At 35.3% G+C, this 23,989-nt stretch overlaps 6 protein-coding genes and 2 non-coding genes across 9 annotated transcripts; 3 read left to right on the forward strand and 5 right to left on the reverse strand.

Moving 5' to 3' along the window:
• On the reverse strand, window positions 3-1,025 carry LOC104743409 (expansin-A11-like; the record flags this gene model as incomplete). The annotated part of the gene is made up of 3 exons (XM_010464497.2): window positions 711-1,025; window positions 283-604; window positions 3-192 (listed from the first exon to the last, which is right to left on the reverse strand). Coding segments are annotated over exons 1-3 (642 nt in total), but the record flags the coding sequence as incomplete, so codon positions are not given.
• On the reverse strand, window positions 2,249-5,361 carry LOC104740720 (26S proteasome non-ATPase regulatory subunit 3 homolog A). Its single transcript, XM_010461401.2, has 9 exons — window positions 5,269-5,361; window positions 5,024-5,130; window positions 4,740-4,930; window positions 4,450-4,590; window positions 4,225-4,361; window positions 4,063-4,117; window positions 3,864-3,974; window positions 3,312-3,551; window positions 2,249-2,998 (listed from the first exon to the last, which is right to left on the reverse strand). The coding sequence occupies exons 2-9, from the start codon at window positions 5,100-5,102 to the stop codon at window positions 2,486-2,488; spliced, it is 1,467 nt and encodes a 488-aa protein (XP_010459703.1). The 5' UTR covers window positions 5,103-5,130; window positions 5,269-5,361; the 3' UTR covers window positions 2,249-2,485.
• Window positions 5,453-5,524, forward strand: TRNAD-GUC. Its single transcript has one exon. It is a non-coding gene; the product is annotated as a tRNA-Asp (tRNA).
• Window positions 5,861-9,325, reverse strand: LOC104740721 (cold and drought-regulated protein CORA). Of its 2 annotated transcripts, XM_010461402.2 has the most exons (11): window positions 9,120-9,325; window positions 8,839-8,961; window positions 8,491-8,571; window positions 8,305-8,393; window positions 8,094-8,168; window positions 7,102-7,172; window positions 6,945-7,013; window positions 6,774-6,830; window positions 6,592-6,648; window positions 6,252-6,473; window positions 5,861-6,164 (listed from the first exon to the last, which is right to left on the reverse strand). In XM_010461402.2, exons 2-11 carry the CDS (start codon window positions 8,959-8,961, stop codon window positions 6,070-6,072), a joined length of 939 nt encoding a protein of 312 aa, XP_010459704.1. In that variant the 5' UTR covers window positions 9,120-9,325; the 3' UTR covers window positions 5,861-6,069. The 2 variants fall into 2 exon arrangements, with proteins under 2 accessions (XP_010459704.1, XP_010459705.1); XM_010461403.2 differs by lacking the exons at window positions 6,592-6,648; window positions 6,774-6,830 and having other exon boundaries at window positions 9,120-9,302.
• On the reverse strand, window positions 15,288-17,001 carry LOC104740722. The gene is made up of 4 exons (XM_010461404.2): window positions 16,683-17,001; window positions 16,370-16,472; window positions 16,023-16,184; window positions 15,288-15,693 (listed from the first exon to the last, which is right to left on the reverse strand). The coding sequence occupies exons 1-4, from the start codon at window positions 16,961-16,963 to the stop codon at window positions 15,511-15,513; spliced, it is 729 nt and encodes a 242-aa protein (XP_010459706.1). The 5' UTR covers window positions 16,964-17,001; the 3' UTR covers window positions 15,288-15,510.
• Window positions 17,172-19,603, forward strand: LOC104743410 (pentatricopeptide repeat-containing protein At1g20230). Its single transcript, XM_010464498.2, has one exon. It carries the CDS (start codon window positions 17,172-17,174, stop codon window positions 19,458-19,460), a length of 2,289 nt encoding a protein of 762 aa, XP_010462800.1. The 3' UTR covers window positions 19,461-19,603.
• On the reverse strand, window positions 19,519-22,612 carry LOC104740723 (putative F-box/kelch-repeat protein At1g20940). The gene is made up of 2 exons (XM_010461405.2): window positions 21,244-22,612; window positions 19,519-20,550 (listed from the first exon to the last, which is right to left on the reverse strand). Exons 1-2 carry the CDS (start codon window positions 22,425-22,427, stop codon window positions 19,587-19,589), a joined length of 2,148 nt encoding a protein of 715 aa, XP_010459707.2. The 5' UTR covers window positions 22,428-22,612; the 3' UTR covers window positions 19,519-19,586.
• TRNAK-CUU lies at window positions 23,817-23,889 on the forward strand. The gene has a single exon. It is a non-coding gene; the product is annotated as a tRNA-Lys (tRNA).

Here is a 23,989-nt window from a genome sequence, read left to right on the forward strand (position 1 = left end):
CCATCGAGGTAAGCGTTTGATTGCCAATTAGCTCCCCAATTACGAGACATGGCTAACCAACCAGTCTTTGATCCTTTAATGGAGACAGATCTAATCGAACCTCCTCCTCCTACGTTTTGAATGTTCACTAGCTCGAAGTAGTCTCTTCCGTTTATTCTGAATCTCACTCCTCCTTTCTTGTAACAGCTTACTCTGTTTTTGAAAACAGAGTCTTTTTAGTTTAGAGATTAGAACAATTACAAAAATGGAAACCTAATCTAATTCATTTTGATAAAATCTAACCTTTGGAAAACGACGGGAACGATTCCACCTCTGTAAATACCGATCTTTTCCCAAGCGGGTTGAGCCATGTCGAAATGTTTGAGGGGCGGATTGCACCAACCACCGTTGTTGTTAGGCAGAGCAAAGTTTGGTGGGCAAAAGTTTGTGGCTGTGATAACAACGGACGCTCCTCTCTTGCACCACCGCGAGTCCGCAGCGTAATCGCACGTTATCCTATAGCATTCTCCGCAAGAAGCTCCGTCGTTAAACAGAGCCGTGCTTAGCGCCGCCGTCATTGTCCCGTACCCCGCCGAGTAAAGATCTCCGTAACCACAAGCTCCACCTGATTAAAGAATCAAGAAAATGATTAATCAGTTAAACCGAACGCTCCAAAATCCATCCATAAGAGTCAAAACCGTATGAAAATTTAAAGGAACTGTTGAGTTTACCCATTGTTCCAGAAGCGTCACTTCCTCCATAGAATGTGGCGTGACCATTAGTTAAACCAGAAGGCTTAAACGCATCAACCGTAATAAAAAGAGCGGCTAAAACCGCCAAGCCAGCTAGAGACTTTGACATGGTTGTAATGTTTCGAGTGAAGGAGAGAGAGATTATGATAAATGATGATGATGATCGAGTGAAGGAGAGAGAGTTGTTTAAATAAAGGTGGTAAGTGAGTGTTAAAACTATGTAGTAGCAACAAAACCTTACATGTGGTCTTATCTTTTATCTAGCCTGTGTCTGTGTGTATCTTTTATTTCTTTCTTTGTTTCTTAAAGGCAAATCTCCTACATGTGTATATTTGTAAGTAACAATATAAGTCCAAAAAAAGACAGTAGATCTGCAAACTCTGTTTGTAATATGCTGCAGATGGTTTTATATTCCACAAAATGTTCGTACAAACAGATTATATCGGTTACACTAATATTGCTTTGAACATATATATAGCATACTTTCTTTTTTCGCTTTGTTTTATTGTGGAGTTTAGAAAAAGAGACTTAAAACCAAATATTATCTTGATTTACTCATGGCCAGACGATTGTAATCCATAAGTTTTGTTTTTATGTTCGATGCAATGTTTTAGATACAGATCTTAAAAGTTAATTTGTAAGATTACAAGTTTTAAAGTAGCATGGTCACAATTGTATCATAATTTATTTCCATTATTTAGATTAATATCTTTTTAAATAACATCAAAACTAAGTGAATAAACTGGTTTGTTGTATACTATGCAACGCGGTGGATATTAAAATTTTAAATTAAAATGAATAAAAAAAATAAGAAGAAAGAAGACAAAGGATAGTTTTTTGTCTGTGATACGATCATGTGCAGGTTCATCGGTCACAAACTCACATGCTCTCTTTCTCCTACATTATTAGCAACAAGCCAAATCCTTTTAATTAGTATTATTTATCGGTTTAATTGTCCCGAAAGCTTGATTTCCAATCTAAGTTGAGGAAGATCACCGTCACGTCGTCGTTTGTCCCAGTGATAAGTACAAGATTAAGGACATGAGGAGCTTGTTTAGATTTAGTTGTGGAGTAAAATTTATCTTATGCCATTACAAGTTAAATGATTATAGTATGCCAATTACATTGATGGTATGGATTAAATAGTTGGCAGTTGTAGCAATCAAAGAGCCCGGGCATTATTTTTCTACTGTTTTATTTTTGTCATTATTAAAGTTAATGAACCGAACAACAAATACCAATAATTAAAAGCATAACATGAGATTGTTTTATTCAAGAAAATGATACCTAGTTTGGCAGAAGTAGACTAATGTTTCAATTACTTATTAATGGCTATACACATGTCTTGTTTTGATTCTCTAGATATTTATGAGTGTGCTTATCTATCATTTAATGGTAAAATACGAATGCAGATTTATATGGTATGCATCGCCTGGAGATGATAATATTTCCACATGGTCCATGTTCTAATAATGACCCACCTAATACAGCTAGCTGAAAGTGTTCAATTCTTAAAATGCGAAAATCTCCCAAACACCATTAAACGAAGTTGTAAAGATTCCAATCTTCTGAAACCAACAATATAAATCTCTTTTCCTAAAATTAAACCAAAGTAATATAAAGGTTCCGGAGGATAAAAATCCTCAATAAAACACTTAGAACGATGAGCAGGGCACAAAGTAAACTTGTGAATCGGAAAATAAAACCAAAGACAGGTTGAGATTAAACTCTATCAGAAAGAGATTTACCTTCGTCTAAAAATCATCGTCATCTTCCTCTGCCATATGCTTAGCAAGCTCTTCTTCTTGTTGCTTCCTCTCTCTCCTCTTTTCATCGCTTTCTTTCTCTTTGTGAGTGTTCGGGGGAAACCTCAATGCTCTGATTGCTTCATTATGCATGTTGAGGCAGAAAGCAATTCTTGAGTTGAATGCAGTTTGTGGCTCATTCGTCGAGTAGATGTCCCCAGTTTCTTTAGAGATCATGCATCCGTTTTTGTGATCGATTGTCGCATCAATTGCTCCATCACGAATGGCCTTTGCCACGATGCTTTCCGCATCAGCGACAGGGTTTTCGGAGTTGAGCCTCAGCTTTTTGGCAACGTCGGGTAAAGAGATTCTGGAGTATGCAATACTTATATTACGCAATCCAGTCCTGATGACATTGTGGCGGAGTCTCACAATGAGATTGTGCGTTCTGTCTTGAGCAAATGTGTCCAAGAACTTCTCCTGGACTGTCCTAAAGAGCTCCAAGTCACCAATCCTAACCGCCTGCAAAACCAAAACAGAGTTTTAATAGTATGCCTCAGATCAGAGTCAGTATATTTGCATCATATATCTCTATAAAGAAGCAGTAAGCAGACAGAAATCCATGCTCTCTATAGTTACAAGTTGCAGAAAAAAACAGCAGCAAAAAACTGTGTCACAAGAGACCAACAAGTAACAGAAGAGGGTCTAGGGCACTAAAATTAGGAATGGGTTTAAAGATAGGGGTTTAAGTAACTCATGCTAATCCCAGTTAGGTTATCCGCTCATACAATAATTTAAACAGGTCACAGCAGCAAGATTATGAAGGTGGACTCACATTGGTAAGCTCGAAGTAAGGCCTGAGGGCCTTCTCCATTCCCTTTTGAGTGAAGATTGACCGTTCTGGTATCTCACCCAGCAGCAGACGAACCAGAATTGCCCATTTATTACATTGAACTCTGAAGCCCAAAGCTGCTATAGGGGCTTTCCTGGCAGCCTGAAGAAGGCTCTCTTTCGCATCAGTATACTCGAGCTGAATGGTACGGATCTTCCCGAGGTAGAACAGGTACCTACAAAACTGCAAAGTATATTGTTTGAGATTAGTCCTCTTGCTGGTTATTCTTTTGAAGCTGTAACAATGGAAGGATTAAAACACAGAACAAAATTCATATGTCGCAAAGAAAAACACAAGATAGAACGGCGGTAATGGCAAGAGGTGATGTCAGAAGTATAAAGAGGACAGCAAAACGGACACTACAAGTAAATTTGCAAATGAGAAAAAAAAAAATTCTCTGGACAGATTGCAGAAGTCGCATTGGAGATCTCATACACATATAGAAATCTAGAGAACCGAGAAAACTAAGAGTATGAAGGTATAAGCAAGGGCTACCTGTTGGTTTGAATGTGCCTCAAAACGAGGTGCCTTTGACCTGAGCTTCTCCGCCTGGTCATAGAGGTTGTAATGTAGATAATTACGTAGCAACAGGTTCAGAAGTGTTTCCTGCATTCAACACGATACCTTGGATAAAGAAGCAAGTAACAGTTTCAAGGCAATGAATGCAGACTGCATGAGCTAAACAAAGACATACCTGGCCCAACTCGTCGTGGCGAAGCGTTGCAGAATGATGCAACGCAAGAAGAGTACTGCAGGCACAAAAAAATCAACCAGATTATTGACTTTTGAGCTACTGATTAATATGATGTGTAAGACCAAGTACAAAACTTAAACAATCAGTCTTTCAGCTACTAACCCGCGAATTTCAGCAAGATCACCGGTTTGCTCATAACTCAAGGAATAGTAAAAGTAGAGTCTTGATGCAATCACATCAATGGTCCGTCGGTTGACGTTCTTGAGACGAGCGATGCTAGCTGAAGAACAAGCTTTGGCCTAAGAGATGATTAAAAGAAATCATGAAACTAAAACCACAACAGAAAACGTAACTTATGAAAAAACACAAAGAGGTCGCAGCAGTTACCTCGTTGTACTTCTTCTGATCAATCAGAAAAAGAAGAACAATGAAGTAGCAGTAAATCTCGAGCTCTAGAGGTAGGTGCTTAGAAGGAGCAGCTTGTGTAGCCGATGAAGCTGTATCAACTTCCATGTCATGTTCATCACCCTAAACCATTAAAAATTCGAATTTCAGTCTCTAAGCCAGTTCTAATTCAGAGAACAACATCAAAAGAACCCCATAACATGAATCTAAACTCCCTAAAGCCAGACGCTAATAGGAACAATCGAAGTGAAGAACCAAAACCCATAAAATACCTTAGGAACAAAGGAAGAGAGGCGAGAGTGAGCTTCGGATCCTGGAACCAAAGCGAAATCCAGGAAAGAAGAGAGCACAGAGCCGGTGAGTTTACGCCTAAGCCCAATAGTGAGACGCACAGCACGAGCAATACGACGGACCTCCTTGGTATACAACCCAGTATCGATCAATGCTGCAATCTCCTTCAAATCTGGGGAAAAAAGAAGTGTGAAACCAATCAGAAAACTTAGCAATTTGGGAAATCTAAATCACGAATTGAAGTGTCTATAGATCGAGATTTTACTCTGCATAGTTGAGGTAGAAGAAGAGATGATAGATTGAGAAGGGGTATGGTTATCTTTCATCTCCACGTCCTGAGTCATCTTTCCCCAAATCTCTCTCGCTTACTCTCTTCACACAAAGACAAAAAATAAGGTTAGGGTTTTTTGGAGAAGTGTGTGCAACTAAGCCGGATGAGATTTCACGGGAGGATTCTAGCAATTAGTTGACTTGAGGAAGACGAAGAGAGGGGAGGGAGAGAGAGCTTACTGAATTGACAAAACGTAATTCGCCGGGAGAATGAAGACGGATCAGATTTGAGGAGGACGAGCTGATTGATGCTGCTTGAGAGTTGGGACTCTTTTCTTTCCAAAGTATTATTTTTCTTTTTGTTCAAGACAGCTTTTTTATATATTGCCATATATAAACTTTAGTAGGGAAATAAACATCGAAGGTCGTTGTAGTATAGTGGTAAGTATTCCCGCCTGTCACGCGGGTGACCCGGGTTCGATCCCCGGCAACGGCGATAACTTTTTTTGATAATTGGACCTGACTTATTCGGTTATTCCGTGGGCCTTCTTCTTTGAGTAGGCCCAAAACACAACCGGCGCAAGCCGTGGGTAATTTTTTCTTTTTGGTTTCAATATACGTTGGAGTTACATTTTTTTTTTTTAATGCTTATGATGTTACTTCTAAATTTGTAATCTTTTTCTGTTGTTAAAATATAATACCAATGGAAAATGCAATGCCAGAAAGTTGAAGATATAGATCACTTCTTGTCCGATTGTGTGTAATTTGCGAGCTGTATCCATGTCTCTTGCGTATGAAACATATACCATAAACTTATCCAACACTCGAAACAGAGACAAAACTAGAAAACTGATAGAAATTAGAAGGAACAAAAACTGGAATCATCCAAGACGGCGTCCATAAATAAATGAACATATATATAACTTAAACGGCAACATGAACGAGAGATTATTCTACGGAAATAAGTTGTTTTGACGAAAAGGAGACAAAAAAACATGAGAATGTAGAAACGACCCAAGTCCATTCAATGACCCTGGTCACTCAAGCAGCAGCCTGAATTGGTGCTCCATTTGATCTGTTGAATCCACCACGGCCTCCTCCTCTTCCACGGCCTCCTCCCCTTCCACGGCCACGTCCTGTTCCAACAAGTTTTAAACCTTAAGAACTAATGACATAAGTCAGTCAACATTGTGTATTGAGAAAACAATAGTGTATAAACATACCACGACCCTGAGGTGGAGGAGGGTACTCTGCTGGAGCACCATAATTGTATCCATATTCTGCTGGAGGACCATCTTGTTGAGCTTCATAGTGAGCTGGGGGACCATTGTAACCTCCTCTTCCACGACCACCACGTCCTCCTCTCCCACGCCCCCGTCCTCTGCCATATGACCGGTCCTGCTCCCTACCACCATCGTCATACTCATTGTTCACATACCCGTTTCCTGGCAATTACGAAAGAAGAAATAGCACAATCCAATCAAACCCTTGTCCACAAATCACAAGCAAAAATGCTAAGGTGAAACTAAGATTTGGAAAGAAAATTTCTAAAGGCAATCCTACCTCTGCCGCCTCGTCCCCTTCCTCCATCATCATACTCATTGTTCGCATATCCGCTTCCTGGTAAATTCGGAAAAAAATTAAGAAATAGCACAATACAGTCAAACCCTTATCCACAAATCACATGCAAAAAAGAGAGAGTGAAAATAGGATTTGGTAAGGAAAAATTGCTGAAGATATGCTACCTCTGCCACCTCTTCCCCTTCCTCCATCATCATACTCAGCATTCACATATCCATTACCTGGTAAGTCCAAAAAGGAGTTAGCACAATCCACGCAAACTCTTATCCACAAACCCATGCAAAAGCTACGGTGAAACTAAGATATTACAAGAAAAATTGCAAAACTAATCCTACCTCTGCCGCCTCTTCCCCTACCTCTTCCTCCTCTACCTCTTCCTCCTCCTCTGCCTCTAGGAGATCCCTCTACAAAAGAGAGCTAAATTAGTAACTTAAAAAGGACAGCAGGGATAGAAGCTTGGAAAAAGTTCATTACGAGTGAAACTATAAATACCTCGTCCTTCATAGTCAACTTCAACCTCAGCTAATGGCTTCACCATCTCAATAGGAATGGGACACTGGTACCTGTACCATCATTTAATAAGATATAGTATTAGCATTGGCTTGGTTTTAAAAAGCGCGCTTGTGGGGCGCCATGACGCGTTGCGCACTGCTGTGAGGAGATGAGGGAAACAGGACACTATGGCAAGGCGATATCCATGATGCGAGCGAAACGATGAGCCATAGCCGATGCGACCATTGCCTATGGCGAGCGCAACATGGTTTATGGCTCAAAGGTAAAAAATCATTCTGTAATATAGTAGTTTACTTATAAATCAAACGTATATTTGATTTTCTGAATAATATCTTTCATTATTGATTTTATGTAATCAAAAATCTTTGATTTGATCATTTTTTTCACCCATTATATACGAAAACCCTAGTTTATTTAGTCTTGTCATCTCTTTCATTCACGAGTCCTAAACGTGAAGACGTCAATCGGCTTTACTACACGTCTACAACTACTGCAAAAGGTAATCATCTACTAATCGAAACTGTTGTATACTTGTATTGGTGGAGGAGAGCTCTTTCAAGATACTATTTTGGATCGTGATGACTATGAGTTTGAGAATACTCAATTCGATTAGAGCCTTAGTGGTTTACTGGGTTTAAGAACTATCTCTGTTTTTTTTTTGTTTTAACTTTCTTAGTTTCTTTTGAGATGGATTGGATTGTTTTATGCTAGTTTATTCTAAAGTTTTAATAAGTTTCAGCAGAAAACCTCTTATTTTCTTTCTTCTAAACATCAAGTGCCTCATATCCATGTTGCGATGCGCCGCATGCACCATGGTGTATGGCACATTAACAGGATGTTTGTGCCACAGTGCGCTTTGCGCGATTTAAAACCAAGAGCATTGGAGACAATGTACCTCTCGAGACAGACAACTGCTTTGAGACACAAAGAACAAAATATCCCCAGATAAGAGAATGGATCTAGAAACTCACCCAACTGAGGATGTGTTCAACTCTTCAGTCGAAAGTGTTATGGTAATCATCGACACATGCCTTGTGGTCTCAATTCTTCAGGGGAAAAAAAGTTAAGGTTTAGTAAATAACAAGTCGAGGTAACAAAATTAATAATACAACATGGAGAAGTGAGTACCCGCAGCACAATGAAAACAATAAAATTGATACTAAAGTCTAGTTGACCACTTACGGAAGAAGGCCTTCCTCTGTAGGTTCATAGGTATCTTTAATGTCCGTGGATCCAATAGATGTGATCTGATGAAGACCAGGAATCCTTCTCTGCATCAACAACAATCACAACAAAAGTCTCAGAAAACAATGGAACTCCCCTCTCTGCAAGCAACAAACAGACTAAAACCCCAAAAGAAAAAAATACCTTAATAAGCTCAACAATGGTCACACTCTTGTTGATAGCTCTTCCCATAGCCTTGAAGATAACTTCATTCGATTTTTTCTCCTGTTAGAAATAACAACACAACTCCTATTATTAAAATTTAAACGTATGAAATTGATCAAAAGCACAAACATGCATCCACTCCCAAGCCGGAAAAATCTCGATTTTGAACTTCCAATTGAATGTATTATATAGACCATCTACAAGAACATATATAATACCAGAACCTCTTCTATACACTATGAATATCAAACCAAATCCAAAGGAAATTACTCTACTGTCGAAGAAATATTCAAAACCAAAACAGATTCAGCGAGGAAACACAATTACCTGAAGAAGAGCCATCGCATAGGTGATGTAGTTCCGTGCCCTACCCATACTGGTGATACGAATCTCATTCTCAGCAATTGGTGTATCAGCCTTAGGCTTCTCCACTCTCTTGTACCTATCCATCTGGAAACAAAAACCCCCACCGAAAGCAAATACAAAATCAGAATACAAAAAACCAGCGATGGAAAACTAGGGTTACTCGTTCAATCCACACGATTAGAAACAGGGGTTTTTAAAAAAAAAACTTAGAATCTATCCAGTAAATTTGCTTCAATGCTTACCTTGTTCGACTGTTCTGGTTAGATCTCCCGAAGAAACCCTAGAAGATTTTGGATAAGGGATAACTGTTTGGTGTTCGCCCAAGGAATTGGACGAGAGATTTTAATATACTGTTTCGTTTCGGTTTTTTTGTTTATTTAGTTTGGGGTACGCCCTAAAGAGACGGTTGTTTGCAGGCGCCTCTCTAATATATAACAGCCGCACAACCTCTCTTCCACACACCCATGCACCAGTGAACTGCCCTAATTGATTTCCGGTTTGATTTTTTAAAAATTTTAAACCGGTTCAATTCGAACCGAGGATAAGAAGACCAGCGATAACCATGGATATCTTTTCTCCACCCTCTCTCTCATTCTTTTTTTTTTTCATCTCAGTTACAAACAGAAAACTTATGGTTAATGCATTATAAAATTAGTTTATGATTACTTGAACTATACAAAACATGAGTAGCATTTTGAAGAATCTTGTATGTTTATTATACCTTAAGCTGCAAATTAAGACGGTTGGAAACATACAATATAACAATAGAGATTGATGCTTCTGGATTTTTTAGACTATAACATATACTATTAGTGTCTGTAATACATTTTCTTCTCTTTCTCCAAAGATGTCTTAAATTTATATTAGAAAAGTATTACATTAAGACATGACGACATCTTTAAGACCCTCTCAAATTTATCTGTTATTTTTCTATTGGTTTCAACTCTATTATAACTTTTTTTTTAAATTAATCTAATTTAGACACTCTCCATTTGTATCACCAAGATGCTCCAATGGTCTTCTATTTTTTTCTCTATAATAAAGATTTTATTATAGAGAAAAGTGTCTAAATTAGATTAAATTAGATGTGAGAATAGAAGTGGGTTGGAGTAAAACTCACTTCTATTATAAAGATCTCTATTATAGATAAAAAAAATAGGGAAAACCATTGGAAATGGTCTAAGTACACAAATATATATATATACGTAGGTGTAGGTGGGAGTTTGGCACAACATAGAAATTACAACTAATAAGATGAATGCGTGAGGACTGAAAGGAAGGTGTCTCGTATGTCTACTTCGTGTGGTTTAAGCAGTCTATTTATTGTGGTTCATTTACCTAGGTCAATAAACTCATATAGTAAAACGTTGTAATTTAAATTCATATATTGATCAACTTATAATTTAAAACATAATAAAAAACCTAAAATTCAAATATTTAAGATGCACGATATTATTATCAAATGCAATATATTAGATTTATTGCTAAAATGGTAACAAATCTAAGACGGTTTAACAAATATATAATCTTATGGTCCAATATGACAAGTTCACATATATTTTTAATTTGAAAAAGTATATTAACAAAAAATAATTAAAATCTATGTAAAATATAAGCAAAACATAAGTAAAATATTTTGATGTACACAAAAAAAACTAAAATAATAATAACATGTTAATTTATGTTATTTTTCAGAATAAAATAGCAATTATGTAATAACCCTAATAAGGCACATGCTACCACCTAGTACATAAGAAAAAAGGTCACCTAACCATTAGGATCAGATTACCGAAGCTAAATAAGACCAAACGACCACTAAGTATATTACCTAGGTAGAATCAAACGAGCACTAAAGCAAAGCTTAGCTAAGACCAAAGAATAGATATTTTGGATGATATGAGTTTTTAAAACTTGTAGGCTATCAGAAACCACTTCATTGTAAATTCTGCTTATATAGCCGAGACATGATGATGGAATATGGATGATGAGAGCTTTGATGGGTTGAGTGGTTGAAGGGCGCTAATGATGTATGGGACGATTTCGAGTTTGGCTTCCAGCTGCAGGAGTAGAGAGAGAGAGAGTGTGGCAAAGAAACAGTGCAGCAGCATCCAAATATCATTTATCTATATATATTAGGTAATAACCCACACATAAATCTATGCAGATAAAATTAGTGTTATAATTAAAATTATTTTTGAGGATCTAAAATTTGTTTGTGTAAAAACAAAATATATAACCCATGAGAATATGTTTAGATCAAATTTGTACTATGTATCAACTAAATATATATCATTCTTTCTTCGATCTATGCAAAAAAAATTATTTTGTTTAAACTTTTTTGGTGTAAGAATATGTTTCACCCGTGAAATATTATACCAACAACATTAAATAAATCATATAATAATAATTATTGTGATAATTTTATTTTGTAAATTTTAAATATGTGAATAGTAATCAGTTTTTTTTAATAGGTGAATAAATTCGGGTTTTGAAATTTTTTTAGATCTAATAATGTTATAATAATTAAATATGTTATAAAAATGATTAAAGTATATTTTAAAATTGATATGTTTGATTTTTTTAATTAATTGAAAATGAATATTCCTTAATCATTCAATAGTAATTATATGTAAATATCCATAAAAATGAAAGCAATAAATTCATTGGTGTCTCGAACTCTCTATCGACGACACATCATCATTTTCTTGAGAATGCTTCTCTATTAACTAGGTTTTACCCCGTGGTACACCACGGGTCTATTATTTTGTTGATATATATACTGTTAACGGTTGTAGGTAGAGTTTTGTAGAAACTCTTGATTCACAAATTGAGAATATACATTTTACGATTTGTTAGTTATGATTTAGAAATGAATGATCTGGCATATTCTTATTATGATTCTCAATTGATATTATTGGATTAATAGTGTACATTTAAATCTAATAAGATCTTACCAAATATGTAATCGTTTATTAAACGCAAATTAGATATTTCCTAAGATGTATTTATTTTGAATTAGTTGTTATATTATAGGGATGTGATTAAGAGGATGTGATTACATAATTTGGGTTATCAATTTTTTTTGTCAAACTCGGTCCTAAAAATTCGGCATGCAAATTAGATATTTCCTAAGATACAATGAGCATTAATTGGCATTAATTGGATGTAAATAAGTATGCTATGAATTAAAAACCGGCCCAAAATATTTGGCAATCTTAAGGAGGATCCGGATAATTGAATTGGTTATATTTTTAGTTAAAAACCCGACCGAAGTTGGCAAAAAGTGATGACACCCTATTGTACTCCAAAAATATATTCCGAGCTCTATATGTGGATATACTTGTTTGGTTAGAAATATCCTAAGACAATTTTTAATATATATCCGTTTATAAAAATTCAAATCACATTATATGCTGAAAAATCTAAAATTTTATTAACTTTATGTATTAAATAGTAATTAAAATAATTAAATATAAGATTAAATAAAAATAAAAGGAGAATTATATTTTAATCTAACATATTGATTTAAATTAGATAGATTTATTTTAGAAAATTAATATTATCAAATAAGGAAATGATTGTGTTTGGTTGTAAGGATTGTGTAGATGTTAGTTGAGACTTGTTTGGATACAAAGATAAGAGAGGATGACACAAAAATGTACTTAAAAAATGTTAAGATAGATATATAGGAGATAACTAGATATTCATCCATGGTACACCGCGAGAATATATTTATTAAATTAAAATATATAAAAATTAAGTTGCATTTATTTGTTTTTATATATATTTAGTTTTATCATTGGTTATAATCTGTAATCAACAATTTTCTTTTATATATGCGGAATGATATAATTTTAAACAAATCATATGCACGTATATTATTGTTATTAGTTAAAATAAAATGAGATAATTTTATCAATGTTTGATTAGAAAAATATGTTAAAAGATTTTTTTGAACCTACACTCCTTGAATAAAAAAACATCATTAAAAATAGTCATTTTCTAAGTTATAGAATTACAAAAATTTGAAACTTCATATCTATTAATTATATTAGTTTCATTGAAAATATTAAATTAAAGATAAAATAGGAAATCAAATAAACTAAATAAAAAATGGCTAAAGAACTATTCACGGACAAAAAAATCTTGCTATCCTTTCATTTCCATTTATTTTAATTCAATCTTATAGGAGTAATGAATTAAAACTTGTTCTTGGAAAGAATCATAGGCAATCAAAAATAAAAATTATAATAAATAGAATTATTATGATTTCCATATACCATCACCAATAAAACCATCACCACCACCGTAGATAAATAAGATATCTGTCACCGTTAAGAACCCAATTATCCAAAATAAAAATCAATACCGTTTATAATTACCACTACCACTAAATGATACTCTGCCGGAAAATAATATTACCACTTGCTCTGATTTCGTTTTTGTTATAATGTATAATCTTGTTATAAATAATATTACCACTTGCTCTAATATATAATCTTGTTATGAACATGGTAAATTACTAACATCGATTATTAATATAATTACAGAGTTTGAAAGTTAGTTCAAGAAGAGATTGATAATATGTTCTCAAGCAGGAGCAAAACATTGTCGCAAGTGATAACTTCTAAATTAATGATTCAGATAGGAGCGTTTAATGAAGAAGCAACGTTCGATTTCATATAGGACACATGAAAAAGGTTAGTACCTCCATTTATCCCTGATAGTAACAAACTTTAGGATTAAGAAAGCATAATTAGGTGGATACATGATCTTTATAACTCGATTGCTACACAAACATAAAAATTAGAACTAAAAAACAAAAATTATCATAAAGTAACAAAGATTAACAAAACAATATTATAGACGATAAAATGTAATTCAGACGAAGATGATAAAAAATTGTCATTAGAGTAATTAAATTTTGCTTGCTTTTGCTATAGAGGAAGTGTTTATCGTGTTTGGTTAGCTTAGATGTTGAGTCTTATTTATAGTATTTTGAGAGGGTTTTGGGTTAGTAAGAGCTAAAATCTTGATGATCAAGTTGATAACATCTTCACCAAATAACAGTTTTGAAACTAAATTAATTGGTTTAAACATATATAATAGAATATGTTTGTAATATGCTAGTAACGTTCATTGTGACAATATATTACAATTTCTAAAAAATGAATAAAACAGAATTTGAAACCAAGCCTTAGCAATATATGGGAAGATCTAATATTGGTTTCCTTTTCTGCAGATATTTCGAAAGTAAACTAATGTCGATTGTTTGTTTGGCACCGAGTCTTAGCAATATATGGGAAGATCTGATCAGAGAAAATAAGAAGAGTAATAAAGATCTGATTGCCTTATATATAAATCATATATGTAGGTAAGATATTTTAGGATAATCGTATATAGAAATAAATATGTAATTAAATGGAGCAAATTTTTTGGAAAAGAATCGTATATTACCACTGATTTTGTATTGAAAGCATGATTTTAATCAAAAATCGGAAACTTTATCATATTTTAATAAATAGTAAATTATAAATTAAAAAATATTTAATGTCAATGACATTCTTTGTAAATAGGTGTGAACTTAGGATTTATTTTATAAATGTCTCCAAAATGTATATATAAGATTAATAAATAATTTTGTTGATGTTGTAAATAGATATTTTCTCTTGTTGATTCAGGGAAACCTATTCCCTTGGTCAGTCTATATAATTTAAGAACATTATGATGCTTATTATTATATAAATCAATAAATTGTTTATTTTCTAAAACTTTCCTATGGTAACTTTTCAAAAGTTCACCTTATCTATACAATTCTTGAACTATGTGGTTTCTCTTTCTCTTTACTTTCAACTTCATTTATGTATATCTCAATTCCGGTGATAAAAACCTAGCCATAGTTTGCAGAATGAATGCAGACAGTTTTGGCTCGGTTATAGTCTTTTGGTACCCTGATCAAGATCCGTTTAAAGTTATTTTTCAGAAGCTTTTTGACACCAACAATATCGCATTTTATATATATAGTGTCACTAGAAATCTGTTTTTTTTTTTCTCTTCTTCTTTTTAGTTTTTTGGGTGGGCTAAAGAAATTCCACATTGTGTAAAAGAGAAAACATAGCAAATCGGACTGATGACTAACTACATCTCACCTAGCTACTACTCTCGGGTTACCAATCCTAAAGACCAAACAATAGTTGGAATGTTGGATTTGAGACTTAAAACTTTTTGTGCCATTAGAAACCACTTTTCATATATTTTTAAAATTACTAAAATTATTTTTTTTTCATCTAAATTGTTCCACATACACATTACTCCTCCTCCTTAGTCAATCAGTAAAAAGATAGAGCAAATGAAAAATATTGAATCTCTATCGCTTCCCTTTTACTTGCTGCACATTGCGCTACTACAAGTACAAACCACCTTTTTTACTAAATATTTTTGTAAAAAGTAAAATAGTATCACATACACACGACTTCTAGGAGAATCTTACTAGACTATGCAATTTTGTAAAAGTAAAAGTAATATGAACATGTATGAGACTGATGCTTGGATTTTTTAGACTAAAAGTACAAATATATATATATATATATATATATATATAGGTGGGAGTTTGGCACAGCATAGAAATTACAACTAATAAGATGATTGCGTGAGGAATGAAAGGAAGGTGTCTGGTATGTCTACTTCTTGTGGTTTAAGCAGAGGATCGATGGTGTCTCTCCATCCTTCATAATCTTTGGGAGAACCAGCACCAGGAAGCTCGAACCCATTCACGTAGAAGGTTGGTGTCGCAGAGACTCCTCTTGAGACGCTATACTGCAATGAGAACAAAAGCAACACAATTAATTATGGAGTGGACACTAGTTGTTATTATAATAGCTCTAATGAGTAATGACAGAAGGTAAGCTACTAGAATTCAAGCTATGGAACCCGAAATTCGTCTACTGCACTACTAGTAGATCAATATGACTGGTGACTATGTAGTGAAGGATCCCTATCACTCCATTTGGTTTATCCAATTGACGATATGAGCACAAATACAGAGGACAAAATCGAATAAACAATCTTAAAATACCTAGACTAGTGAAAATGTCTTTTAAGTATTTAAAATTTGAGAAGGGGGGAAAGCTCTCAAGGGATCTCACCTTGAAGGAAACCCTAGTGGCAAGATCAGATTTTGAGTTGCTGAAGCCAGATTTAAGAGGAGAATAAAATGAGTTTCCCAATGTAACTGTTCCAAGCTTGATTAATTTGTCCACAACTGCAGGTCTTGACATGAGTTGTGTTTGCGAGTTGTAAAACAATGCCTGTTGAAGCAAATTTCAATGAAGAAGTCACATGTACTGATCACAAACAAACATATAAAACACGGCGAGAAATGGAGTACACATATAAACATTTTCACTTGAAAAAAACAGAACCGCAGGATTTTACATTTTTCTCTGTTTAATTGAAGCTTTTTTTTTTTTTTTTTTATATACACTAATCAGACCTGATGCTTGAAGATCCCTCCCAGCAAGTTAAAGGTGGCATTGGCGTTTAAGGTATTGACGATGTGTAAGGCCCGAGATGCTACAAATGCATTGTCATGGAAGCTGCAAAATATCCAAAACCCCCAAAGCTTTCAATCACACAACAGATATGGCAACATAAACGATATCTGCTACTTCCTCAAACTACTTATCAATTGAGTCCATCACAAATATTTATAACATGCATAGATTTAGTTCAACATCGAATTACTAAAATCTCTCTCAACACCTAGCAAAAAAAGAAATTGAAAGGAAGAGAAATAAAACACTGACGGCAAAGGAATGAGGTGAAGAACAAGAGCAACGCGAGATCCATAGTGATCAATCGCTAGCTTTAGTGGCTCCCAAGCGTCTCTACAATCCGGGCAAACCGGGTCAAAATACGCCTCGATAAGTATCGTATCCGGTTCAATCTTCCGACCCGGTGGATACACGAATCCGTCACGCCTCACCGGAGGTATCAGCTGCGCTTGTACGACAGCTCCAACGAAGAAGACAACGAACACCATACCCGTTCGAATCATCATCATCCTCATCCTCATCCTCATCCTCATCGCTCTCTCTGTAGATCAAATTTCTCAAGAGAAAGAGATTATAAATCTCGGAGTAGATAGATTCAACGGCCAAGATTATACTATTTACTCCTTCATCTTCAGCCGTTGATTTCTGATTATGATGACGTGGAAGAATCTGGTGACGTAGAAGGTGATTAAAAAGGTTAAGCGGGAATAATTATTTTATTTTAGTTTTTAGTTAAGTAAAATGACAACAACGAAACAAGTTCTTCCACTGATAGTGCAAATCCCTCAATCGATCGTTGGGTTCTTGGGATCTTCTTCATCTCTTTGGTCTTCTTCGTTATCGAAGACGGCGCAAGCCCATGCTCGTATACTCAAATCCGGAGCTCAAAACGATGGCTATATATCCGCCAAACTCATTGCTTCATACTCCAACTACAATTGCTTCGACGATGCTGATCTCGTCTTACAATCGATTCCGGATCCTAGTGTTTACTCTTTCTCTTCTCTTATATACGCTTTAACCAAATCCAAGCTTTTCTCTCAATCCATTGGAGTGTTTTCTCGGATGTTCTCTCATGGGTTGATTCCGGATACTCATGTTCTTCCGAATCTGTTCAAGGTTTGTGCTGAGTTATCTGCTTTTAATCTGGGTAAGCAGATACATTGTGTATCGTGTGTTTCTGGGTTGGATATGGATGCGTTTGTTCAGGGGTCTTTGTTTCATATGTACATGAGGTGTGGTAGGATGGGTGATGCACGCAAAGTGTTCGACAGAATGTCTGGGAGAGATGTTGTGACTTGCAGTGCTTTGCTTTGTGGCTATGCGCGAAAGGGTTGCTTAGAGGAGGTGGTTCGTATCTTCTCTGAGATGGAAAAATCAGGTATTGAGCCTAATATTGTGTCTTGGAATGGTGTTCTTAGTGGGTTTAATCGTAGTGGGTATCATAGGGAAGCAGTGATAATGTTCCAGAAGATGCATCATATGGGTTTTTGTCCAGATCAGGTTACGGTTTCAAGTGTTCTTCCTTCAATTGGAGACTCTGAGATGCTGAATTTGGGGAAGCTGATTCATGGATATGTGATTAAACAGGGTCTACTCAAGGATAAATGTGTCATCAGTGCAATGATTGATATGTATGGCAAGTCTGGCAATGTCTATGGAATCATAAAACTTTTCGATGAAGTTGAGATGATTGAGACTGGGGTTTGCAATGCGTACATTACAGGGCTATCTCGAAATGGTCTTGTTGACAAGGCACTTGAGATGTTTGAGCTGTTCAAGGAACAAAAGATGGATCTTAATGTCGTGTCATGGACTTCAATCATAGCTGGGTGTGCACAGAACGGGAAAGATATCGAAGCCTTGGAACTGTTTAGGGAAATGCAGGTTGCAGGGGTGAAGCCAAACCGTGTAACAATCCCTTCGATGCTTCCAGCTTGCGGAAATATAGCAGCTTTGGGTCATGGGAGATCTACTCATGGATTTGCAGTTAGGGTTCACCTTTCGGATGATGTTCATGTAGGGAGTGCTCTGATTGACATGTATGCTAAGTGTGGAAGAATCAACATGTCTCAGATTGTCTTCAATATGATGCCTACAAAAAACTTAGTTTGCTGGAATTCTTTATTGAATGGATATTCTATGCACGGGAAGGCCAAAGAAGTCATGAGCATATTTGAATCTCTTGTGAGAACTAGGTTAAAACCTGATTTCATCAGCTTTACAAGTTTATTATCATCATGTGGCCAAGTAGGTTTAACAGATGAAGGATGGAAATATTTCAGCATGATGTCAGAGGAATATGGGATTAAACCAAGGTTGGAACATTATTCTTGCATGGTAAACCTTCTTGGACGTGCAGGCAAGTTGCAAGAAGCGTATGATTTGATAAAGGAGATGCCTTTTGAGCCAGACTCTTGCGTGTGGGGAGCTTTGCTAAATTCTTGCAGGCTTCAAAACAATGTAGATTTAGCTGAAATTGCAGCAGACAAGCTTTTCAATCTAGAACCTGAAAACCCAGGGACTTACGTTCTTTTGTCCAATATATATGCGGCTAAAGGCATGTGGACAGAAGTAGACAGTATTAGAAACAAGATGGAGAGTCAGGGACTGAAGAAGAACCCGGGATGCAGCTGGATTCAAGTAAAGAACAAAGTGTACACGCTTCTAGCTGGTGACAAATCCCATCCGCAGATAGATCAAATAACAGAGAAGATGGATGAAATTTGCGAAGAGATGAGGAAATCGGGTCACCGCCCAAATTTGGATTTTGCTCTGCAAGATGTGGAGGAGCAAGAGCAAGAGCAGATGTTATGGGGACACAGCGAGAAACTAGCAGTAGTTTTCGGTCTTCTGAACACACCGGACGGTACGCCTCTTCAGGTCATAAAGAACCTTAGGATATGCGGCGACTGTCATTCAGTCATAAAATTTATATCGAGTTACGCAGGTAGAGAAATTTTCGTTAGAGATACAAATAGGTTTCATCATTTTAAAGACGGATCTTGTTCTTGTGGAGATTTCTGGTGATACTAAAAGAAACATGTCTCCTATTCTTTTATCTACACAAGTGTTTCAGTTTGTTTTAAAAAGCTCATCATGGTAGTGCATAAAGGTTGGAGAAATCTGGTTCATAATGTTTATACATGAGATAGTTTACTTGGTTGTATCAATGAGTCTCATAAACGCAGTTAGATTGGAAACGCGTCTGTCATTAGAAGCTACAATCACCTTCTGCTGCTCATCCCCCTCGACAAAGAACAAGGAGGGTGTGAATTTATAGAAGCCTCGGACGCGACTTGACCAAGGTGTGGTTGACCCTAAAACTCCCCAACTATTAACTTCCATGTCGTAAACATGAACAACACCTTTTAAACTATGCTTCTTCTCCCTCAATACTAGATGCTTGCTGTCGTACATAACAATGTTCCAGCATACAAGCTCAGTTTCCTTCATAGTTATGTTCTTGATCCGCCTGGCGAGGGTCCATTTCGAATTCTCGACTAGTGTGTAAACTGAAATTTCTTCTTTTGTCCCCGATACTAAGGTCAGGCGATTTATCTTATCATCAGCTGCGAACAACAGTTTCATCTCTGGTTCTCGATGAAATATACAAGGAATCAAGCTTGCTTGCTCTGTATCAGGATTGAATGCTATGATGCTCCCATCGTTTCTCAACCAATGAAGAGTGTCGTCTAAATAAACAGGCTTCATATGCACCATGAGATCACTTTTTGTGCTAGTGGTGATGGTCGTTTCCGATAATCTCCAAGAGTATCCGTCGCTGATCTCGAATGCGTACACCGTTTCCATCTCGTGTATGCAGACAATCTTGAATCTCTTAGTGGAACGATTTCTATTTACGGTGAAACCGACGCACATCGCTCTTTCCATACCAACAACGTTACGACCAGGCATAAACTTTGAGCCGGAGTGATCCAATAGTCGAAACCTCTTTGTGAGGGGATTCACGACAAAGAGGCCACCGATATATAGTAGGAGAAGGCCGGAGCAGGAGCCAAAAAAGTAACATGGCTCTCTAGACAGTTTTGCCTCACTCCCTAGTGACATAGAATCTCTTGAAGAGGCCAAAGGCAAGCAAAAGATGTAAGTGGCGCCAAAGCAGGAAAGGTGAAACAAGCTTGATCTGGTCCAGACAGAGTATTTTTCAAATTTGGGATCAGATATACAAGATTGGAAATATTTATTCGTGCATCGCATCATTGCCAGTGATTTGGGTTCCACTTTGAAGAGTATCTCGTCGAGAAGATGCGAAGGTAAACCATTCATGATGAGAGGTAAAAGTGAGAATCTCCTTAATTACTTCTGCAATTCTGCTTCGATAGTTGATGTGAGTATATATATTTTTTATGATTTACGAACCACAGACAACCAATTTAGCTTGACACGCAGAGAAAGAAGAAAAGAAAAATCAATTTCATTACAGGAAAAAGGCAAGACAATCTCACCATAATACAAGAAAATTTAAGTTACCAAGTAGTAGAAGAAAGAATTATTACATTTTGATGGATTTTAAGATAGAAATTTAACTTTTTAATAAACTTTGATGAAATCATGAAACTTCAAAATATTATATATTTATAGTATTTTAGATTGCCAGAATATTTTTATGAAAATTCAGACAGAAAAAGGGAAACAAGTGATATTTAAATAGCAAGATAAGAAAAGAAAATTAAAGTTACCAATTTTTTTAGTAGAAATTAAAAATACTCATTAAACGCATATATATAAATGGGAAATGGATTTGATGGTAGTGCATAATGCTTGGAAAACATGAGAATGTTTACTTGGTTAGTTGGTTATATCAATGAGTCCCATAATAACATTTAGATAGGAGATCTGTTTGTCATTAGATGCTACAACCACCTTATGCTGCTTATCCTCTTCGACAAAGAACAAAGAGGGCGTAATCTTATACACGTCTTGGAAGGTAGCGTACCGACATACGGCTGGCCCCAAAACTCTCCAGCTGTTAGCTTCCATGTCGCACACATAAACCACATTTTCTGAAGTACCCTTCTTAATATCCCTCACCACAAGACACTTGCCATCGTACGCAACCAAGTCCCAGAAGAAACCCTCTCTTTCGTCGATAGGCATGTTCTTGATCTGCTTGGCGAGAGCCCACTTTGAATCCCCGAGTAGTGTGTAAACCGCGATTGTTTTTTTCGTCCGTGATAACAAGGTCAAGCTATTGTTCTTATTGTCTTCCGCGAAAAGCAACTGCGCATACGCTTCTCCACGATGGAATATGGAAGGGATGAAGCGTGCTTGCTCTGTCTCGGGATTAAAAGCTACGATGCTCCCGTCGTCTCTCAACCAGTGAAGAGTGCCGTCCAAGTAAACTGGTTTCATTCTCATGAGATGACTGTTTGATCTAGCGGTGATGGTTGTTTCTGATAATCTCCATGAGTCTCCGTCGCTGATCTCGAATCCGTATACTCTTTCCATCTGGAGTATGCAGACAATCTTGAATGTCATGGTGGTTCGATTTCGATTTACCGCGAAACCGACACACGTCCTTCTCTTTGTAGGATCATCACCAACTATCGTAGGTATAAGCTTTTTTTTTGGACAAAACGTAGGTATAAGCTTTGACCTAGAGTAATCGATGATTCGAAACCTTTTTGTTAAGGGATTTGCGATGACGAGGCCACCGATGTATAGTACTAGGACAAGGCCGGAGCATGATCCCAAGATGTAATATGGCTCACGCCTTAATAAATTCATCCCATGTAATACTTTTTCTATTGACATAGAATCGCATGAAGAAGAGACCAAAGGCTGGCAGAAGATATGATACGAGCCAAGCATGGAAATGTGAAAGAAACTAGGTCTGGCCCATAAAATGCAGTTCTCGGGGTTAGATAGATACGATTGGAAATATTTATTCGTGCATCGCATCATGGCCTGAGATTTGGGTTCTAGTTTGATGAGAATCTCGTCTAGGAGATGGAAAGGTAAACCATTCATCATGGCGAGAGATGAAACAAAGTGAGAATCTCCTATAATAATCTGTTTTGCTTCTTGTTGATGCGATTATTTTCGTTTTTTTTTATGATTTACATACCGATGAGGTTGTTATATATATAGACAAGAAATTATATAGCTTGTACACAAAGAAAAAGGGTAACAATTGATTTTTATTAATGGAGAAAGCAAAGATATCTCACCATTATACAAGAACATTAAAATTACCAATTTTTACTAGTAGGAATTAAAACTATTACATTTTGAAATAGAATTTCAGATTTTATGTCTTTGATATGAAGCATGTCATCAATAAGTTAATAATATTAATTAAACAACAATGAAGGAAGGTTGAATAGGTGAATTTAATCAAATCATTAAGATATATATTGGACAATTATCACTTCCAAATTCAATGACATGTACATAATTCATAATTGGTTTTATTACACACATAATAAATATGTATAAATCCTTTTCAAAAAAAATCTCATAGATTTAAAAGAAAATTGGAGGCCTATTAAAAAAAAACATGTATATATATAAATGATGATTGAGATCCTAGGAAATTAAAGAAATTACCATATATTCATGGAAAAGAAAAGAAGCTTTATTCTTATGGTTCTGATTGGTAACATGAGTTAAGTTAAAAAAATGTTACCAATCAAGAACAAAACTAATTTTTTTTGAAATTGAGGTTGAGTTCCAATGTGATATGGTTGATGTACAATTTTGACTTATGTCTTTTGTACAAAATTTAACTCAAAACATTATTCAACATTATGGAAATTTTCATGACTTTAGGATGTGCTAAGTTGAGTTAGCTATTTTTTAATTAGAAAAACAAAAATACAGTTATATAATACAAAAATTTATTCTTTTTATTTTTTATTTAATTGATATATCAATTAAAATAATTTTTACTATTTTTATTTTATTTAATAACTTATTTTAATTATAGTTATTTTAAATTTATTATATTTTACCAAATTTTTTTTTTATTATAATCTAATATGAAATAGGCATAGATCTAAATATGATAAGATTATAAATATTATGGAATGCATGTAATTAATTTTTTTAATTTCCAATATAATAACAAAGAAGTTTAGTTAACTTTATGTATATTAAAACTATTTTAGTATTTATATATTTTATTTATAATACTTTTATTAAATGTATTCACTAATACTCATAATTATCAAAGTATTTTAAATTAGAATTAATTAAATAATACATACATCAACATCAACCGCAAAAAATATCACCAGTCAATAATTTTTGTAAGATTAATAAATCATATTATTACAATTGTGGTTACATCAAACAACTCAACATTAATAATTCAGGTTATCAAATCACAGACATAATAAATAATATTATGATTCATCGGAAGCCCGTCTAGCTCAGTTGGTAGAGCGCAAGGCTCTTAACCTTGTGGTCGTGGGTTCGAGCCCCACGGTGGGCGTATTGTTATAATGTTGAAATTTATATTGTTTAATTTTATAATTGTTGAGTTTTTTTTTTAAGAAATGCATCTAATCTGAGAAAGTTTTATGAAACTCAAA

This window comes from Camelina sativa, chromosome 14 (assembly GCF_000633955.1).
Source record: "Camelina sativa cultivar DH55 chromosome 14, Cs, whole genome shotgun sequence".
NCBI classification, from domain to species: domain Eukaryota; kingdom Viridiplantae; phylum Streptophyta; class Magnoliopsida; order Brassicales; family Brassicaceae; genus Camelina; species Camelina sativa.